The sequence below is a fragment of the Lolium perenne genome, chromosome 1 (assembly GCF_019359855.2).
Source record: "Lolium perenne isolate Kyuss_39 chromosome 1, Kyuss_2.0, whole genome shotgun sequence".
Lineage (NCBI taxonomy): Eukaryota > Viridiplantae > Streptophyta > Magnoliopsida > Poales > Poaceae > Lolium > Lolium perenne.
This window is the reverse complement of record NC_067244.2, coordinates 54525379-54546001: the sequence shown is the minus strand read 5'-3', so window position 1 is coordinate 54546001 and position 20623 is coordinate 54525379. Positions and strand designations below refer to the sequence as shown.

The following is a 20623-nucleotide window of genomic DNA, read 5'->3' as shown; positions in this document are numbered from 1 at the left end:
ATGAATGTACAATTTCAAACAAATTTGAAATTAGAACCAAAAAGAATTCAAGAGGAATATACAATATATATTCAATATCGGATGACCATATACAATATATATTCAATATCGGATGACCATATACAATTTTGAACAAGTTAGTTACAAATTCTGGTGCATATAAAGTTCTACGTCATCGTAATAGTGTTCTCCTCTAGGATCGATGACTTCCCTCGCCAACCATCCAGCTAGTTCCTCTTGAAGTGGTCGGAAGCGAGCTTCTGGACTAAGCGTCTTCCGGAGGTTATTCCTCAGGATGTTGTTCTCACACGTCTGGTCCCGCTCATTGCAGTATCTCCGGATCCTCTCACAAACATAGTATCCACATAGATTGGTCCCCGGTGGCTGAATATCCCCAGTCGTCCGCACTGCCATTTTAAAATGTAGCTCTTTTTTGAATTCACCGACCTTGGTATCTACGAACCGTCTCCAAACCCTACGAGGCAAAGAAAATTAAATAAACAAGAGAGTTATTAATTAGTTACTTGATATTAGGAAATGATGAACGAAATAGGCCGATCGATATAGAGCGCAAATGAATGAAAATAATTACTTTTGCATCATTTTTCTCATGTCGCCCCAAAGCGCCGGATCCATATTCAGAGAGTCGTGGACGAGAACTGAGGAGGTCTGAACTTTAATTACCATAAGAATCCAGTGGAACCTGCGGACACGATACATGCACAGTCATGCATAACTCATCGATTAGCCACATACCATGCATGGAGTAAACAAAAGAGAATGTGCTCAAGACGAAACACTCACCCAAAATGGTAAGGAAATAGAATATCACTTTTCTGTTGCTGTTTTCTAATAAACCGCCACAGGTCATCCTCCACGTCGGCGGGGTGGTGTTCTAACACATGTGAATTAACGATGTGTGGGTCAATGAACCCAACATCATGGATGTTCCTTATTCGCATTTCCCGCTTCTTCATTCTCGCATAATAGCGTACACAACAAGATAGTTAGGACAGTGCAGGCAATGAACGAGATGGGGTAGAAATTAATAAATCACTTACAGAACGTAGCAACTGATGATAGATTTGTCGAGGTCGCGCAGATTGAACAGCTGGAACAATTCACTCAGATGAATTTGTACCCAGTAATGTTTGAAGTGATGCTCATATCTAACTTCCGCATAGATATACTCTTTGGCGTTTTTATGTTTTATGTAACCCTTGTACCAATTTAGCAGACCTTTCATTTGTCGAGGTAGATCCTCTTCCTGCGCAGGCTCGACGAGAGGGCCATTCTTCACATATGTAAATACTACGTCCTTCATTGGCGCCTCATCAAGGCCTAGCAGTGCACGAAGAGTGATACCTAACTCGGCCGCTTGTTCTCTCGCACTCGTTACAGTCAATCCATGTGCTGCCGCAGCTGCTATGATATCGGTGGCATCCGCATCGGCGGCTTGCACTATGAGCGGGCGATCGATTGTTTACTTTGTTCCCGAGCTGGGCAACTTCTTTCCCCTTTTCTAATTTTGACTCGGCCTCGTCCTCCAAGGCTTTCTTCTCCGCCAACTCTTGGTTCCTCTTGAACGCGAGTGCTTGCCTACGAAGTTCACGTAAATAGTCGTCAGGCAGATTCTTCGCGGCTTGGGACGGTGTGTTCAAAAATGACTTAGCCCACTGCTTTTGCTTGTCAGAATATACTGGCTTGGGCTCGCCCTCTCTTTTCTTCTTGCACTCCTCCTTCCATTTCTCATGCTGAGCAGCCACGGCCGCTGCATTTTCCTCGACACTAAGTTCCCAAGGCCTCGGGATGAGAGGCTTCGATGATGGCTCGTATCTTTGTTTTCTTAGGTACATAAGGGTCCGGGTGAATAACCCAGGACTGCTTCTGCTTCTTCGCCGGAGGTGGATTGGGGGGCGGTGTCTGCTGATCACCCGCCGGACGAGGACTAGGGGGCGGCGTCTGCTTACCCGCCGGACGAGGACTGGGGGGCGGCGTCGGCTGACGTGAAGGAGGTGTATTAGGTGAAGCACCACCACCACCGCCGCCACCGCCACCGTCACCGCCACCGCCACCGCCACCACCACCACCGTAGGGGGGTGGACTTGTTGGCGCCTCGCCTGGAAACTTGATAAACTTCTTCTGCCATAGAATGAATTGGCGCTTGACATCTCCAAGTCTTTTCACCCCTTCGTGTGTAGCAATGTCAATGTCCAGGTCCTCAAACCCTTGGACTATCTCCTCCACCGTCACACGAGCATAGCCATCTTGAATGGGGTTGTTGTGGTGGAGTGCTCCAGTGGCAAAGCACTGCCGATGGCTACCTTCATGGACATGTTCCCGATAGGATAATACAGATGACATGCTTTCATCTCCTTTATATCGTCCACGGGGTAGCGAGGAGGCTCCGGTGCAGTAATTTCGACCACCAGAGGCTCCGGTGCAGTAATTTCGATCGTCGGTGCACCAGCCGGTGAGGCCTCCGTGGAAGCCACGCTGCTTCTTCTCCGCTGCTGGCTTCCGAGATCCATTGGATGATCTTCAGATGCCGCGCCCGAGCTGCATCTCTTTCGCGACTAGTACACTCACGGTTTTCTTCATCACATCCATTTCCGTTACCAACTTCGCCACAACATCTGCATCCCGATCCATCTTTCTCTTACGGCTTCAGAACCGTACGGGTCATCGTTCTGGGAACCCTATTTTCCACGGAATGGGCCCCATGCCTCGTATACGTCCTCCGTGTTCAGGATTCCCGAGGGCTTTTGTCGTGCGTCGTTCTCTCCGTTGAACCTGATCCTCCCCTCTTGAGCCTCCCTCATTGCCTCAATAAGCTTTTGGGTGGGTGTAATTATTTTGCCCTGATAAACACACTCCCCTGTCTCCGGGTTCAGCGATCCCCCATGCCCGTACCACCAGCTTTTGGCCCTTGGGTCCCATCCCTCCGTACCTGGACGGATTCCTCGCGCCCTCAGCTCGTTCTCCATCTTCTCCCACTTAGGCTGCCAAAAGCGATACCCTCCTGGCCCCATTTTATGATTGTACTCCTTCTTGGCCGCATTTTCCTTATTTTTTTTCGATAGTTCAAGGAACTGCTCCGATTTCTTTTGCTTCACAAATTCTGGCCAATCATGTTGCAGTTTCTCATATTGTCCTTTGAAATCCAGAGTCTTGCCCTGGTTGATAAAGTCATGGGCTAGATTTTGCTTGTATTTCCGGAATGCGTTGGCCATCCTAGAAAGAGCGAACTGTTTGACTAGCTTGCGCCTCTCCTTGTTTTCCGCAATCTTGTTACCCTCCTCATCGTATTTGCGGTATTCCGGAGGTAGAACGAAATGTTCCATAAGCTTGTTGAAGCAATCTTTTTTTTCTCTCTTATCGACAAAAGTGAAACCAACACGTGCCTTCTTTGGCTCATTCCACTCCTGGCGGGTGATCGAGACGTTGTCTCTAACAACGGCTCCGCATTGGCTGACAAACTTGGTGGCGTTCTTGCTGGGCTCCAGCGGCCTGCCGGTTGCTTCGTCGACAACATCGATGGTGCATGTTTCTCCTGCTTTCATCGTCTTGGTTGCGCCACGCTTTGACGACGTACTCGATTTTTTCGACGATCCGGCCGAGGGCTAAAATAAGAAAGAGAGTCGCGTGTGTTAGTACACACACATTTATTCAAATCAGTTAGTTTGTATCACCAGACGCTCAATATGTATATATATATATACCTCGGCGCCGGAGGTGGTTGCTACTTCCAATTGAAGATCGTCGTTTATCGACGTTTCTTCGGCATCATCTGCTTGCTGACGGCGCCCTTCATCTTCACACTCAAGGTTCAGATAAGAAGAGATATCATCTTCTTCTTCTCCGGTCGGCACATATGGAATATCGCCTTTTATGATGCCGAACATATGGTCTTCAGCGTCCGGATCATAGTTGTCCAGAATCGGGTCAGCTCTATCGTCCGCCATATGTCAGTCCTGAAAACATGTAGTCAAAACAAATTAATTGTGTATATGCATTATATATCACATCTCTTCTACATATAAAGAGAGAGGGCGACGAGGGAGGCGAGAGGGGGGGCGTAGTGACCGCGTGACCGAGAGACCGGTGGCGGTGGCGAAAGGGCGGTGGCGAAAGGGCGGTGGCGGTGCCGAGGACACATAACCCTCGCCGCCCCCTCTCGATCCCAAAATAAAATAATTCTTGTTAATTAATTTAATTTTTTTGTTAAGTTAAAATTTTGTTAAGTCTAAATTTTGTTAAGTAAAATTTTTCTTAAGTCAAAATTTTGTTAAGTAAATTTTTTGTTAAGTTAAAATTTTGTTATGTCAAAATTTTGTTAAGTCAAGATTTTGTTAAGTCAAAAATTTGTTAAGTAAATTTTTTGTTAAGTTAAATTTTTGTTATGTCAAAATTTTGTTTTTAGATAATATAAGCTAGCTCAAAGAGCCCGATTTTAAGTTAATAAAGTTATCGACCGGCTAAGGTCTTAACGGTGTTTGTTTACACAAACTTCAACACATTTAAAAGAAAAGTTAATTAATTACTTAGCACTATTGTAATTAACAAATTTTAAGTTTACAAAAATTTAAGTTAACAAAATTTTAGATTTACAATTTTGATTAACAAATTGTGAGTTAATTAAAAAAAAAAGGGTCGGCCTCTCCTTCCGGCCTCTCTCTCTCTCAACGCGCGCGCGGCCGGCCGGCGGCACCTGCAACGCGACGGCCGGCGGGGGGTCACCTGCGCGCGCGCGCGTACGTCCTCTCTCTCTCAACGGCGAGCGGCGGCGGCGACGACGACGGTGCGTGCGACACGGTGGCGCTGCCGCCGTGCCGCCGCGGTCACGGCGCAGCGGCGGTCAACGCGCGCACGGCGGCGCGCTGGGTCGTTTTGGGACACGGGCGCGGCGCCGGCGGTCACGGCGACGACGGAAAGATACACGGCGCGGCGCGGCGGACGACGGGCGAGAGAGGCGGCCGGCGCGGGACGACGATGGAGGCGGCGTCGCTGGCGAGGCGGCGCTGTCGAGGCGCAGCGGCGGCAAGCCTCGGTTTCGAGGAGGAAGAAGGAACTGAATCGCGCTGCGCGCCGCGCGATATTTATAGGGAGGCACCTTTAGTACCCTTTAGTCGCGGTTGGCCACACCAACCGCGACTAAAGGGTCTTTTCATGGATTTGAGCGGTTCCCATGAAAGACTTTAGTCGCGTTGGTGTGGCCAACCGCGACTAAAGGTCTTTTTCAAATTTCTTTTCAATTTTCTTTTCAATTCAAAATGTTAAAAATACAAATAATATATCAAAAAATCAGAAAAACAAAACTAATTCAATTCAAAATCTTAAAAATACAAATAATATATCAAAAAATTTAGAAAAAATAAAACTAATTCATTTCAAAATGTTAAAAATACAAATAATACATCAAAAAATTCAGAAAAATAGAACTAATTCAATTCAAAATGTTGAAAATACAAATAATATACCAAAAAAATCAGAAAAATAAAACTAATTCAATTCAAAATGTTAATAATACAAATAATATATCAAAAAATTCAGAAAAATAAAACTAATTCAATTCAAAATCTTAAAAATACAAATAATATACCAAAAAATTCATAAAAATAAAACTAATTCAATTCAAAATTTTAAAAATACAAATTATCAAAAATTCATAAAAATAAAACTAATTCAATTCAAAAGTTCGTTGGCCCCCTCTTCCCGCCTCTTTCCGCCGACCCCCTCTTCCCTCCTCGTCTTCCCGCCATTTCTTCCCTGTCTTCCCGCCTCTTTCTTCCCGCCAATTGTTTCCCGCCAATTTCTTCCGGCCTCTTTCTTGCCGCCAATTTTTTCCCGCCAATTTCTTCCCGCCACTTTCTCCCCGCCTCTTTCTTCCCGCCTCCTGTCTTCCCGCTCCCATTTTTCCCGCCATTTGTCACTACATATAGGTAGCCCGGCTTGGCCAGCATTATCATCTCTACAATCTCTCATCACTCTCTCATGGCTTCCACCGCACCCACTCTAACCTACCAGCAGGTGGAGGAGCTTTGCGCCTCGAACTACCCTTGCCCTCCGGCTACCGCGTCCTCGCCGGCCGGAGCCTAAGCGCCGGCGGCGTGCCGGTCCCTCCCGTCCCTCGTGTACCGCGCGCCGGGCGGCCATCACGAACCACTACTACCTCGACCTCACGCCGGAGCAGCGGATGAATCCCGCCGGCATCCCGATAACCAGCATACTTGGGACGCCTTCTTCATCAATCGGCGTGAGAGGGCGCTCGCCGGTATGAGGAGGACGGTCTGCCTCCCGGAAACTTCCACGAGGCCGGCCGTCGGCTATGGTGGTACGGCCGGACTCGCAGAGCGTCATGGACTACATCACGGCCGGCGATATCCCCCGCCCGCGCTACCCTCGCTTCGAGCCACGAGCGCCGCCCGACGACAGCCGACGACAGCAGCGACGATTTACGCCGGCAACTTAGAAGGCGACGACTACCGGTACAACGGCGGCGGCTATGAAGACTACGAGTATGCATATTATACGCCTAGGCAGGAGTATGACTAAATCACTCCAAATTTCATGTATGCAGGAGTATGACTTAGTCACTCCAAATTTCCTATATGCAGGAGTATGACTTAGTCACTCCAAATTTCATGTATGCAGGAGTATGACTTAGTCACTCCAAATTTTCTATATGCAGGAGTATGACTTAGTCACTCCAAATTTCATGTATGCAGGAGTATGACTTAGTCACTCCAAATTTCATGTATCATCGTTGCTATCTCGAGTCAATTGAATCATTCGAAAATGGACACCAAACACATCACGGGTAATATAATTCACATGATTCATTCAACAAAGTTTGGTACAATAAATTATTACACATCATTTCTTCCCTTGTGTCCCTGCTTGCTTACGATTGTGCCGTATCCATGGAGCATCCTCATCATTTAACTTAATGCTTGGGTCGGTGTTCACTTTGAAGGGCGGAATTTCAGCAAACATATTATAATCTTCTGACATGTCTGTCTTGTCCTCCACTCCCACGATGTTTCTTTTCTCTGAAAGAACAATGTGGCGCTTTGGATCATCGCATGATGTACTGATCGTTTTCTTATCTTTCCGTTTCCTCGGTTTGCTACTCATGTCCTTCACATAGAAAACCTGAGCGACATCTTTCGCTAGGACGAATGGTTCGTCAAGGTAACCAAGATTGTTGAAATCCACCATTGTCATTCCGTATTGCTGGTCCACCTTTACCCCACCTCCTGTTAGGTTGAACCATTTGCACCGGAACAAAGGGACCCTAAAGGAGGGTCCATAGTCAAGTTCCCATATCTCCTCTATGTAACCATAATATGTGACCTTTTGCCCATTCTCGGTTGCTGCATCAAAGCGGACACCACTGTTTTGGTTGGTGCTCTTTTTATCTTGGGCGATCGTGTAAAATGTATTCCCATTTATCTCGTACCCTTGGAAAGTCGTTATAGTCGAAGATGGTGTCTTGGCCAACATGTACAGCTGATCTACAACCTTATTGTCACTCATTAAATGTTTTCTCAACCAACCGCCGAAAGTCTCCATGTGGGCCTTCCTAATCCAGGATTCGTGCTTCCTGTGGTTGTCCGAGCGTAAAATATTCTTGTGTTTCTCAAAGTACGGAGCCACCAAGCTGGAATTGGTCGAACTGTGGTGTGCTTCAGTGAGAATGGCCGTCCATACATATCATTGATTTCCTTCCGATCGTGCCTTTTCCACTTAGTCTCTCCCTCGTGCCGCGATTGAGGAAGACCAATCGGCTTAAGGTCAGGAACAAAGTCAACACAAAACTCAATTACCTCCTCATTTCCATAGCCCTTGGCGATGCTTCCTTCTGGCCTAGCACGGTTACGAACATATTTCTTTAATACTCCCATGAACCTCTCGAAGGGAAACATATTGTGTAGAAATACAGGACCGAGAATGGAAATCTCATCGACTAGGTGAACCAGGAGGTGCGTCATAATATTGAAGAAGGATGGCGGGAACACCAACTCGAAACTGACAAGACATTGGATCACATCGTTCGTAACCGTGGTAGAACTTCTCTGGATTGATTACCTTCTCGAGAGATTGCATTGAGGAATGCACATAGCTTCACAATGGCTACTCGAACATTTTCCGGCAGGAGCCCCTCAAAGCAATCGGAAGCAATTGCGTCATAATCACGTGGCGATCGTGAGACTTCAGGTTTTGGAACTTTTTCTCCGCCATGTTTATTATTCCCTTTATATTGGACGAGAATCGACGGGACCTTCATACTGCTCGGGCATTCAAAAAGATGACCTTCTCTTCTTTGGTCGAGCGTAGCTGGCACGACCTTGAAACCGTTCCGGATGCCGGTCATCAGGGTCTTTCAAACTTTGCTGGTCCTGCCGTGCTTCCTTTGTATCATTTGACTTCCCATACACGCCCAAGAAGCTTAGGATGTTCACGCAAATATTCTTCGTAACGTGCATCACGTCGATTGCAGAGCGGACTTCTAGGACTTTCCAATATTCTAGCTCCCGTAATATAGATTTCTTCTTCCACATGGCTACGTGCCCGTCAGCTCCCTTCGGAACTGATTGTCCGCCAGACCCTTTCCAAAGATGACTTTCAAACCCTTGACCATATCAAATACCTCAGCACTGGTGTGTTCCGCAGCTTCGGCCGGTGATCTGCCTTGCCGTTGTAATGCTTGCCTTTCTTTCTTCATCGGATGACCTTTCGGAAGAAATCGACGATGCCCAAGGTACACGTTCTTCTTACAATTTGGCAAATGTACACTTTCAGTCTCATGTAAGCAGTGCGTGCATGCATTGTATCCCTTATTTGACAGTCCGAAAGGTTACTAAGAGCAGGCCAATCGTTGATGGTTACGAAAAGCAACGCTCGTAGGTCAAATTCCTCTTCTTTGTGCTCATCCCACACACGGACACCAGGTCTGCCCCACAGCTGTAAAAGTTCATCAACTAATGGCCTTAGGTACACATCGATATCGTTGCCGGGTTGCTTCGGACCTTGGATGAGCACTGGCATCATAATGAACTTCCGCTTCATGCACAACCAAGGAGGAAGGTTGTAGATGCATAGAGTCACGGGCCAGGTACTATGGCTGGAGCTCTGCTCGCCAAAAGGATTCATGCCATCCGTACTTAGACCAAATCTTATGTTCCTTGCGTCACTGCAAAATCTTTGAACTCTCTGTCGATCTTTCTCCATTGCGTTCCATCTGCGGGGTGTCTCAACTCCCCGTCCGACTTACGGTCCTCTTTGTGCCATCGCAACAACTTGGCATGCTCTTTGTTCCCGAATGTACGTTTCAACCGTGGTATTATAGGAGCCTACCACATCACCTTGGCGGGAACCTTCTTCCTGGGTTTCGGCCCTCAACATCGTCACCAGGGTCATCGCCTCGATCTTATAACGCAATGCAAAGGTGCATACCGGGCATTCATTTAAATTCTCGTATTCACCGCGGTAGAGGATGCGATCGTTGATGCATGCATGTATCTTCGTAACCTCTAAACCTAGAGGGCAGACAACCTTCTTTGCTTCGTACGTAGTGGCGGGCAACTCGTTATTCTTTGGAAACATATTCTTCAACATTTTCAGCAAGTTTTCAAATGCCGAGTCAGCTACACCTGCCTGTGCCTTCCATCTCAGCAAATCAAGGTTGCAGGCCAGCTTTTTCAGACGATCATCGCTTCAGGGGTACAGCGCCTTCTGTGATCCTCTAACATGCGATCCAAATTCTCCCTCTCTTTTTCAGTTTCGCAGCGTCTCCGTGCATCAGCAATGGTCCGACCAAGATCATCAATGGGATCATCACGTGCCTCTTCTTCACCTTCCCCTTCACCTTCCCCTTCACCTTCAGCATCCTCCATGAAAGTATCACCGAAATGAGCAAGATAGCTTTCATCATTGAAATCATCCCCTTCTTCATCTTCTTCCATTATAACCCCTCTTTCTCCATGCTTGGTCCAACAATTATAGCTTGGCATGAAACCGTGCCGAAGCAGGTGCATGTGAACATCTCTTGAGGAAGAGTAACCATTCTGATTCTTACATTTAACACATGGACAGATAACAAAACCCCCCTGCTTGTTCGCATTGGCCACTACGAGGAAATCTTTCAAACCCGCACTGAACTCGCCGGAGAGTCGGTTACCGTACATCCATTGTCGATTCATCTGCATTATTATAATATAAAATATATAATTAACCATCATGCATTTGTTAAACTAACTAGCTACAAACAATATAAATTAAACAATGAACTACACACACATGCACATTTTATCAACGACACATCAAAGGTTCAAGTTGCTAACCGCGATCGAGGAGGAAAAAATAAATGAGAAAGCTCAAGTGTGGCTCCAACACTTCATATCATGTTTGTTTCATGCTCTTGGGGCATTTCATCAAACACCTTATGTGCATAAGAGGAACCAAAAGCAAACCTAACACCCACTTGTGAAGCTTGTGAAGAGAATGGCACCAAATGGCTAAGTGTTGGCTGCTGGATGGGTATATATAGGGGAGGGGCTTTAGTCCTGGTTGGCCTGGCCAACCGCGACTAAAGGCCTTCGGGCACCTTTAGTCGGCCAACCGCGACTAAAGACCCCCCACGTGCACCGGCTGGCCACCGAGCGCCCTGGGCCCAGGCCTTTGGTCGCGGTTCTCCTCCCGAACCGCGACTAAAGGTACCATTAGTCGCGGTTCCTGCAGCATCGCGACTTATGGGGCTCACCCGAAGCCTGTTTTTCCACCAGTGTCGAGAAGGATGGGCACAGTGGCAACGACTTGCTTGGCCTGATGCTGCAGTCCAACAGGGCGTCCGATTCAGGCCAGAGGATGAGCACCCAGGACGTGATCGAGGAGCTCAAGCTCTTCTACTTCGCGGGGATGGAGACCACGGCGGCGCTGCTCACATGGACGCTCGTCGTGCTCGGCATGCACCCCGAGTGGCAGGACCGGGCCAGGGAGGAGGTCCTGGGCGTCTTCGGCACAGACGACACACCCAGCTTCGACGGCCTAAGCAGATTGAAAAAGGCAAGTACTCTATATTAGCTTCAAGTAATATAAATCGGAAGAAGTGCAAATTTCTCCCCTTCATATTGTCCCGGCCGTTGCTAACGATGCATCCAAATCTTCGATCCAGGTAACGATGGTACTGAACGAGGTGCTGAGGCTCTACCCGCCGGCGGTCACCATGAACCGGAAGACGTCCAAGGAGACACAGATCGGGGGCATCACGTACCCTGCGGACATAGTCCTCGAGATGCCCATCATCCTGCTTCACCACAGCCCGGACCTGTGGGGGGACGACGTGCTCGAGTTCAAGCCAGAGAGGTTCGCGGAGGGGATCTCCAAGGCAACCAAGGACGGCCAGCCGGGCTTCTTCCCCTTCGGCTGGGGGCCCAGGATCTGCATCGGCCAGAACTTCACGCTGCTCGAAGCCAAGATGGCGCTGAGCATGATCCTTCAGCGCTTCGAGTGGCGGCTCTCGCCTTCCTACGCCCACGCGCCGTGCACCGTCTTGACGCTGCAGCCTCAGCATGGCGCGCAGATTATACTCAAGAGTCTATGATGGCCGGCCGCTCATCTTGTCCAGCTATAGCATCTTCGTTGTCATGCTTAAAATCCGTAGTTCAAGAACATTGCAAATATGGGGAATACAAAGGAAGATATCTCAACCGCAATCTAGCTAGTGTTGGCAGAAACGAGGTGGAAGAACACATAATAGACATACGAACGCCCTCTTTGGTTTTTTTTTTTCTTCGATAATGGGTGTTTTATCGGTTTTGCTATGTCTCAGTTAACTTGAGATTTTCTTAAGTCTAAGTTACTTACAAAAAAACGCTTGAGTTTTAATTTCTGTTAAAAAGGTGCAATTGCACTTTTTTGCTAGAAATGTGCAACTGGATCGAGTTGCACTTTTCTCTGAACTGCAGTTGCAATTTTCTGTGGTGATTAAGACTTAAGAAAATCTCAGTCAACTGAGACATAGACACACCCGTGTTTTATTACTTTGAGCAATAAACCCAGCCTCTGGCCCTCTGCACACAACCATACAAGTAGAGTCATTTCAAATAATCTCAACCAAACACACGACAAGTACTTAACGTTATGTGAATGCAAAACATCTAGCTAAGTGGATCCAGGTGGAGATCACGCTGCCACCCATGTTAGAAAAAAATATCCCTCGCCGTAAATGGTATGAGACTCCGAAGATCTTGTTCTTCTCCACGCGCTCCTCCGTGCCAGGGGCACGGTTCTTGCACTGTTTGGTGCGCGGAGCCATGGCGGAAGCACGGTGGGCAGAGAGAGAGGAAGCAGAGGGTGCGTGCGCGAGGTGCTTGAGGAGGAAGAAGGACACACACAGAGAGAGAAGGTGTGTGGCGCAACGAAGGGGGAAAAGTGAGGACAAGGGTCGAACTTATAGGAGGAAGACGATACGCCCAGCCGTTGGATGGAAAGGGAAGGATTCTGAACCCTACGCGTGTCCAAATGGTAGAATGGTCTTTTCACTTTAATTTTACCAAGGGGAAGTTACCGCGTGCGTGCCGAGAATTCCGGAGGACGTGCGCCCCACTTGCGCAACGTGGAGGAAGTGCAGAAGTCTGGACCCATGAAACAGTGGTTTGCCAGGAGTCGTGTCTTCCCAAGGTGGCCACACATGGCTGTCGTCAGCAACAACGTCAGTGTCAAAAAAGCTTCTAGTGATGAGCAAAATATAGTGGAAAGAAAACTTCGAGATCTAAAGAAATGTATGGTGAAAAAGAAAATTCGGGAGCCTATGCCCAGATGTAAGCACTTGTTCATATGCTCGGGGGCTACTCTTATCAGAAGTATTATGCATACTTCTGATAAGATGACGTGGTGAAGGAAAAATACAAAGTTGATAAAAATAACAGAAGTTGAGCCTAAAACCAAGTGCAAACACTCGGCTTTGTGGAGAAGAAACCAAAGAAAAAGTAACAAGTCAATATAGAATTGCAGATGAAGAACTTCTTTCGTACATCTTCGAGTTACATATAACTCGTCATGTACTCCTATCGGGAGGTTAAGATATTATTCCACGAGTCAACTCGAATAAATAAAGAATTCCAGCAGCCGACAAAGGCACTCGACAAAATATTCTCAGAGTGCGTCCGTCGCGGTAAAAACTCTGAATGCCGTAACTCGTAAGAGAGTACGAAGGTAAGACCCCAGGATCCATCCTGTGCGGCGTGATATCGCATCCGAATGCACTCTCCCACTTATCTGTATCAGCAGATGCGAAGAAAAATCCTGACGGACGCGTTAGGTACTCGATAAAACAAAGTTGGGATTCGATTCACGATAATTCCTCAAGCGGCGCGTGTCGAATTACGTCAGTATCCCGAGTTCGAGTCCAGGGACTTCAGCTTGAAGTAGATTTATGCGGATTTGCCACAAGAGCAGTTAACTGGTACCTGATCCGTCAGATGAACCATCCCCATTTGCCATCATCCCTGTACAAAATAGACATTGAGCAAAATATTCATTATGATTCAAAAATTTTATAAACATGCAATTCAGTTTTACGATGGAGATTTTACTCGACTCTGCGATTAAAGAAAAATCTCGGGGCTACTGACATAGGTATGCCGCATAGGCATGCCGAATAAAGTACCCGGATTTTCTGGAAAAGACGTGAAGCCCACAGACCCGAAGCTTTGGAGGCCCAGAAGTTCAGAGAACCTTGGATAAGGAAAATAGAGTTGTAGTAGGAATATTGTAGCAATATAGGAAAGGCCCAGTATGCCTCTCGCAATTTGTACCTTATACGACACGAATAGCCTCGGCTCCACCTCCTATACAAAGGGGAGTCGAGGGAAAAGCAAGGGATCAAATCTATTGTCAATAGAACCACCGTAACCTTTAGTCGTGCACCTTTATCGGCTGACACCTTCGAGATCTACTTGCCCTCTACTTCTTACGAAATTTTAAGTCTACAATCTGTAGGCATTGATGAGTTAATCCCTCGTCACTGAGGGTGATGGTATTTAAATACTTGTAACAAAGCAGGAAAACCCATAGAGGAAGATCCTGCAGCCAAGCACTCATCATGATTTTTAATAATCCCCCTCTCATAATATAAGATGATATTACATCCAATACATATGTTTGATTTAATATCATCTTATATAATACTAAAAAAGTGGGAGTAATAGCATGAAGAGTAGAAGTCACTTAAAAACAATATTGCACCATTATAAATTACTAATAGCAAAAAACAAAAGATTGGGCTGGATCATGAGGCTAGGTCAAGTGTAAACATTTGGCTCGTGGTGGCGTCCTCCATCCGTTTAGCTAGGTAGATCATAGGGTTGGATATTTTAGCGGTTTTTAAGGGTACGCCAATGGTGTACCATTTTATTTATAGAAGATAGAATGTAGTTATAAACTCAGGACCCTACACGAGATATGGTGTTACAAAATCCACACCACTCAGCAGCAGTGGTATGCGATGTTGAGGAGTTTGCTTGGTGTTCTGGAATTCGCAACAGTGGTATGAAAGTGGGGGCGACAACACATGTGAAGTTCAGAGTCCTACCTTTCAGGGTGAAAACCCAAGGTCTGGCCTTAACTGGTTGTGTCTGGCAATGACCTTGTTGGAGTCATTGTTTTGAGATAGGAGACTATCTTCAGGGTGAAAACCTAAGATCTTTGATCGGGCGACGATGGCGCTGGTGCACTGTTCCTTTCTTGGAGGCGTGACTTTTGGAGAGTTTGTATTTAGGTGTTGTCTTGGTGGTGGATGTAGTGCTGTTGCTAAGCCTGGGATACTTTGGCGGCAATTTTATTTCTTAGTTTTCTTTTCTCTTTTTTAGCTGTGTGCATCCATACTGCCATTAGGGTGGTGTGTTGTTGCAGAGGCTGTGTAATTGTTATCTTTTGATATTAATATATTCCCTTTATCGAAAAAAAAAATCCACACCACTCCTAGAAGCTAAGCTAGGCTAACTACTCAGGAACACTTCTACTCCGGTAGCTCCAGCAAGCTTCCTTTGCTTTAATTTCCTCAATGATCAAACACACTAGCCTTCCAACAGACAACTGCAGTTGCGTGATAGCAAAAACCTAAACATTTATTTGATTCCATAAGTTCAAGGCCATTAGGAGGACGACATTGTCAAACCCTCTTTGTTTTACTTTGTCTTGCATTCTCCTCTCATAGTTACACCAATGTGCCAACTGATCACTGCAAGAAGGGGTTTGAGCAGTGATGGTGAGCTCGTCGAACACCTTGTACCAAACTTGCCTTGAATACACACATTGTAAAAGGATGTGATCAATTTTATCCTCATCCTGCATGCACAAGTAACACAATGCAGTTTGGTACTCAAGACCATGTGTGACTCTTCTATGTGAGGTCCAAAGGCAGTGCCCAGCACTTCCAAATTGCAGCAAGCAACACGATTTTTTCATAAGAGGAACACAACTAGTTGTATAGGCATACCCTCTCGAGATAAACTCATCCTCCGCCCCAGCTCTGATCTGAACTTGTACCACTTCCTCCCAATGCCTGATATATTGGACTAGACCCATCATAGTTGAGAGGCCTCCTTCTATATCTGCCCCCCCCCCCCCCCCCAAAATGGTCATTAGACTTCCCCTCGGGCACTGTTCTTTTGTCAAATCGGCGTTTGCTGACTTTTTCCATGCCCAGAGGTGCAATCTCTTGCACATTCCTCCCATTACGTGAGGTTGCTAATTCTTAGTCGATTATGAACTAAATTAGTTCGTTCAAAGTCCTATAATTTCTAAGTGGAGTTGCAACTGACATTTTTAGTTGCATGTAAGGTTGAAACTGAGAATTTTTAGTTGCAAATGAGAATTTTTAGTTGTAGGTGAGGTTGCAACTACGAAAAAATTGTTCACATAGTACTAATTATTATTGAAACGGTAAAAATGTATTCATGTAGTACCAGGGTTTTTTTTCTCGGCCAAAAATTCTGGAATCTCGCTGAAAACCAAAATCCTTGTTCCCCTTCGACAAATAATGTTGCCGTTCGGACTATTTGGCATTTAACTTCCGAACAAAGATCAAATAGCATATGCATGGAATTGTAAGTGACTATGGCTGTGTGAATGGTGGTAAGGCTCTCTACTCGTGGTTCGGTGATAGGGGATTAAAAGTTCTTGCCAGGAATTTCTGTTTTTGCACAGCTTACTCTCAAGCGGGGCAAAAAAAAAGGAAAAAAAAAAGTAGTAGGGCAACCCAAAGGGTTCGGGCCTGCAACCTTCTGGTCAAAGGCACAAAGCTTTGACCACTCGTACATGTAAGCACTACTGTATAGTATGTTCAATTTATTTATGAAATAAAAGAATGAATTTAAAATCCTTGTTCATTTGCTACGATGGGTCCTATGCAATCGAAATTGTTTGAATTAACTCGAATGATAAAGATGCGAGATTTTCTTGGTTTTGTGGTAATGAGCAATTCTGGTGCCTTCCTGTGAAAAGTAGAGTGAGGAAAAAACTTTGTAGCTCAAAACCATAGGTTGATATCACTTGACTCGGAATTAAGCTAATTCTCAGAATTAAACCAGTTCAAAACCATAGTTAGTACTCCCTCCGATCACAATTAATTGGCGCGGCCGTTAGTTCACTTCGTGCATGGAAGTATTTCGTGCCCGGGTTGATTAAATAGGATCTGAGGTAGTAGCTGCTAAGACTCAGCATCCACAGTGTTGTAAAAATCTAAATATGCCACGTAAAGAAAAATGATTTTCGTGTTAAATGGCTTAGATTACCAAAACTTGTTCAAAAAAAAATAGATTACCAAAAATCTATGTTCTCTCTCCTTAGCTTTTGTTGGCTCACAACAAAGAAGACATTAGAGAGAAGAAATTTGGCCGTAGGAGCAACTACTTGCTTCCACGCTGTAAATTTTTTTTCCCTATGCAATGCTCTCCATAACTTAGGGAGCCGATGCTAAAATCATGATTTGAAATCTCTATTTACCATACATTATGGCTGCCCTAAGCTTAACAATTAATCCATCCATCATATCACCTCGTGTCAATTAGTTAGTCCTTATTATGGACGAACTAAAACTAATGAGGTAGGAGAGCCACCTCATCCTCATCCTCATCTCATGCACACAAACCAATATCATCGATCCATATATAGCAACATAGGAAGCTCATCGCCGGAGTTTGGCCGTCCGGCCACCATCGAACATGGAGTCCGGCGACAACGCCAAGTGCTCGGCCGACGTTGGCGAGGGCGCCTACTACATGGCGGGCGTGGTGGCCATCAACGCCATCATGGCCACGGTCCTCCTCCTCTCGGGCCTCTTCCACTCCCTGCTCCGCCGCCTCGGACAGCCTAGCATCATCTCCCACATTCTGGCCGGCGTCGTTGTCGGCCCGACCTTCCTGGGGCGTGTCATCGACCTACGCGCCATGGGCATGGAGGACGCCGGGACCGCTCTGGGCGACACCATCTACTACCTCCGCATCATCTTCATGTTCTTCATCGGCCTTGAGATGGACCTCCGCTACCTCCGCCACAACCTACGTCGCTCCCTCCTGCTCGCCTGCGGCGGCTCAGCCATCAGCCTCCTCCTCGCCGCCGTCGCGGGGCCATTCTTCTACGGCCTGCTCCACCCGGTGGGGCAGGGGGAGTCGTTTCACCCGGCCAAGCTCTACGCCTCCACAGTGCTTTTCATGCTCGTGCTGGCAAGCACGGCGTCGCCCGTGCTCATCCGCATCGTCACCGAGCTCAAGCTGACAGCGTCCGAGACGGGACAGCTCGCCATCGGCGCCGCCTTCGCCACCGACATCGCGTGCCTCACCACCATCAGCATGATGGTCGTCAACCCGACCACCTTCGCCAAGGACGGCACGCCCAAGCCGCCCCGCGTACCCGGTGCCTCCACGCCTGGGGTACAGCTCCTCGTCTTCCTATGGATGGCGCTCGTGGTGTGGGTTGCCGTGGCCGTGGCTGTCAGGGCGGCCAGGCTGCTGAACAGGGTCAAGCGCGGGCGGCGGTACATCAGCAAGTACGAGCTCTGCGCAATGCTCCTGCTCATCGTCGGCCTCTCTCTGCTGGTTCAGTACCTGCGGTACAGCGCTTCCATGGCCGCCTTCCTCATCGGCCTCGCCATGCCGCGTGATGGGCCCATGGCGCGCACCCTCATCGACCGCCTCACCTACCCGGTGCACCAAATCGTCATGCCGCTCTGCTTCGGCGCCATCGGCGCCAGGCTAGACTTCGCCGACGCCGGCCGATTCACCGCCACCCAGCTGACGGCCGCCATCGTGTTCACCACCGTCCTCAGCGCTGCCGGGAAGGTCGGTGGGACGGTGCTGGTCGGGCGCTGGCTAGGCATCACGGCGCGGGAGGCGCTGGTGCTGGGGTTCCTGCTGAACGTGAAGGGGTACTCGGACATCCTTGCCATCAACTTCGGCGACAAGAGCGGGGTTTGGGGCGACACAGCACAGGTGGTGCTGCTCGTCTCCTCCATCCTCAACACCTTCATGGCGGGGCCGGCGTCTGCCGCCATCGTCCGGCAGCAGCGCCGCGCGTTCCAGTATCGCTCGCATTGCCTCCAGGACCTCAGGGTGGACCACGAGCTTCGGGTGCTGGTCTGCGTCCACGGCGCCGGCGGAGTCAACGCCATGCTCACGGTCGCCGAGCTCTCCAAGGGTAGCGGCGCGCCGGTGGCCGTGTACCTGCTCCACCTCGTGGAACTCATGGCAGCGCGCAAGTACGCCATCACGCACCTGTACAAGGACGTGGGCGCCCGCCTCAAACTTAACGACGACGACCAGTGGGGGTATGCTTGGGAGATGGACCAGGTGGCGGCGGCCGTGCACAGCTTTGCGACGTACGAGGCGGCCGTGCCGGTGCGGCAGATGACGGCAATCTCGAATCTGGCGTCCATGGACGGCGACGTGCGCAACGGCGTGGAGGACGCGCGCGCCTCGCTTGTCATCGTGCCCTACCACAAGGAGCAGCGGTACGACGGGCGCATGGTGTCCAGACGCGACGGCCGGCGGCAGCTCAACCAGCGCATCCTGCAGCGGGCGCCCTGCACCGTGGGGGTCCTCGTCGAGCGGCACCTCCCCAGCATTAGCGTCGCCTCCTCGACGGCGCCTGCAGAGGCAGATCGTCACGACGAGGAACAGAAGAGCACTGCTAGTGGTACATCATTAGCGGAGGAGCAGGCCGACCAGGAGGCGGCTGTGGTGCACCACGTGGTGGCGGTGTTCCTGGGCGGTCCGGACGACAGGGAGGCGGTGGCCTACGCGACGCGGTTGTCGACGCACCCGTCGGTGAGCGTGTCGGTGTCAAGGTTTCGGCTCAATAAGCCGGACGACAACGAGATGCAGACGGCGGTGGATGTCACCGGCGACGAGCAAGATCAAGAAGATGAGGAGTTCATGGCGGAGGTGTACGCGGGATTCGTGGCGCCGGGGCGGGTGTCGTACACGGAGACGTACGTGAGCAACGGGGTGGAGACTCTGAACGCGCTGAGCGGCATGGCGGGGATGTGCTCGCTGTTCGTGGTGGGCAGGGGCGGTGGCGGTTCAGGCGGCGCGGCGTGGACGACGATGACGAGCGGCATGGGCGGGCTAGACGACGAGGAGTGCCCGGAGTTGGGGCCCGTCGGGGAGCTGCTCGCCTCTGACGACTTCTTGGGCTGCTCGTCGTCAGTGCTGGTGCTCCAGCAGCACAAGCTGCACCAGAAGATGAGAACGTGGAAGAAACATTCTCACGACGGCTGTATGCCCGACCACGACATCCTCCATTATTGACAATTAATTAGATCAGGATTAATCCTCGATGAGGTCTTAGAGAGATCATTAGGACTAGCTAGGCGTGCACATAGACATGTAAAAATGATGTGTCCTATTGAAAAAACAAACTTAATAATTTATCATGAACGATACATGCATGGTTACAACGATGTCGTGAAAAATCCTTTGGTTCTGGCACTTCTCATCATGGCTCTACATTATATACAGAATAAATTTATACATGATCTAAATTCGAGATTTGGGAGTCCATTCAAAAGAATGAAGAATCAAACGAATTTACTTTTTTTCGAATAGGGGAGCAAAGCCCCGGCCTCTACATCGATGCACACAGACACAGCGTTATTCATTGCAAAATATAGATTCAGAGTTTGCATCTCAAGGATCACACAAAGTTTCAGTAAGGATCAACCAACGAAAAAAGACTAAAAACATATCTCTACGCATCATTTTGGATCCTATTAAATTGCCGCCAGCCACCCTAGTTGAATATAGCCCGAACGACCGCCATCAACCGAATGCATCCAGAATCAAATGAAATTACATAGCACATAAATATGATTTATGAATCAGCAAACAAAACTGAAGTTGATGAAATTTGTTCTGCAAGAGTTGAACTATGATGAGATTGTCTCATATATAGTGGAGCCTAAATATGTGCCGATATTCCTAGTAGCATATGCATATATGGATAAAGCAAGAATATGTCAAATTAGTGTTCCATTGGAATCCGACATGTATTTGATACAAGTCTAAGGAATTTGTCATAGTAGTAGTAAATGATGTAACTTTCAGAAGAGTCATTCATGGTC

General features: G+C 48.1%; 2 protein-coding genes across 2 annotated transcripts; both read left to right on the top strand.

The window, feature by feature from the left end:
- Positions 1-1809: 1809 nt before the first annotated feature.
- On the top strand, positions 1810-11697 carry LOC127331224 (cytochrome P450 CYP72A616). The gene is made up of 3 exons (XM_071821850.1): positions 1810-1850; positions 10788-11067; positions 11177-11697. The coding sequence occupies exons 1-3, from the start codon at positions 1810-1812 to the stop codon at positions 11603-11605; spliced, it is 750 nt and encodes a 249-aa protein (XP_071677951.1). The 3' UTR covers positions 11606-11697.
- Positions 11698-17156: 5459 nt separating this feature from the next.
- On the top strand, positions 17157-19906 carry LOC127292527 (cation/H(+) antiporter 2-like). The gene has a single exon (XM_051321951.2). It carries the CDS (start codon positions 17229-17231, stop codon positions 19809-19811), a length of 2583 nt encoding a protein of 860 aa, XP_051177911.1. The 5' UTR covers positions 17157-17228; the 3' UTR covers positions 19812-19906.
- The last annotated feature ends 717 nt before the right edge of the window (positions 19907-20623 follow it).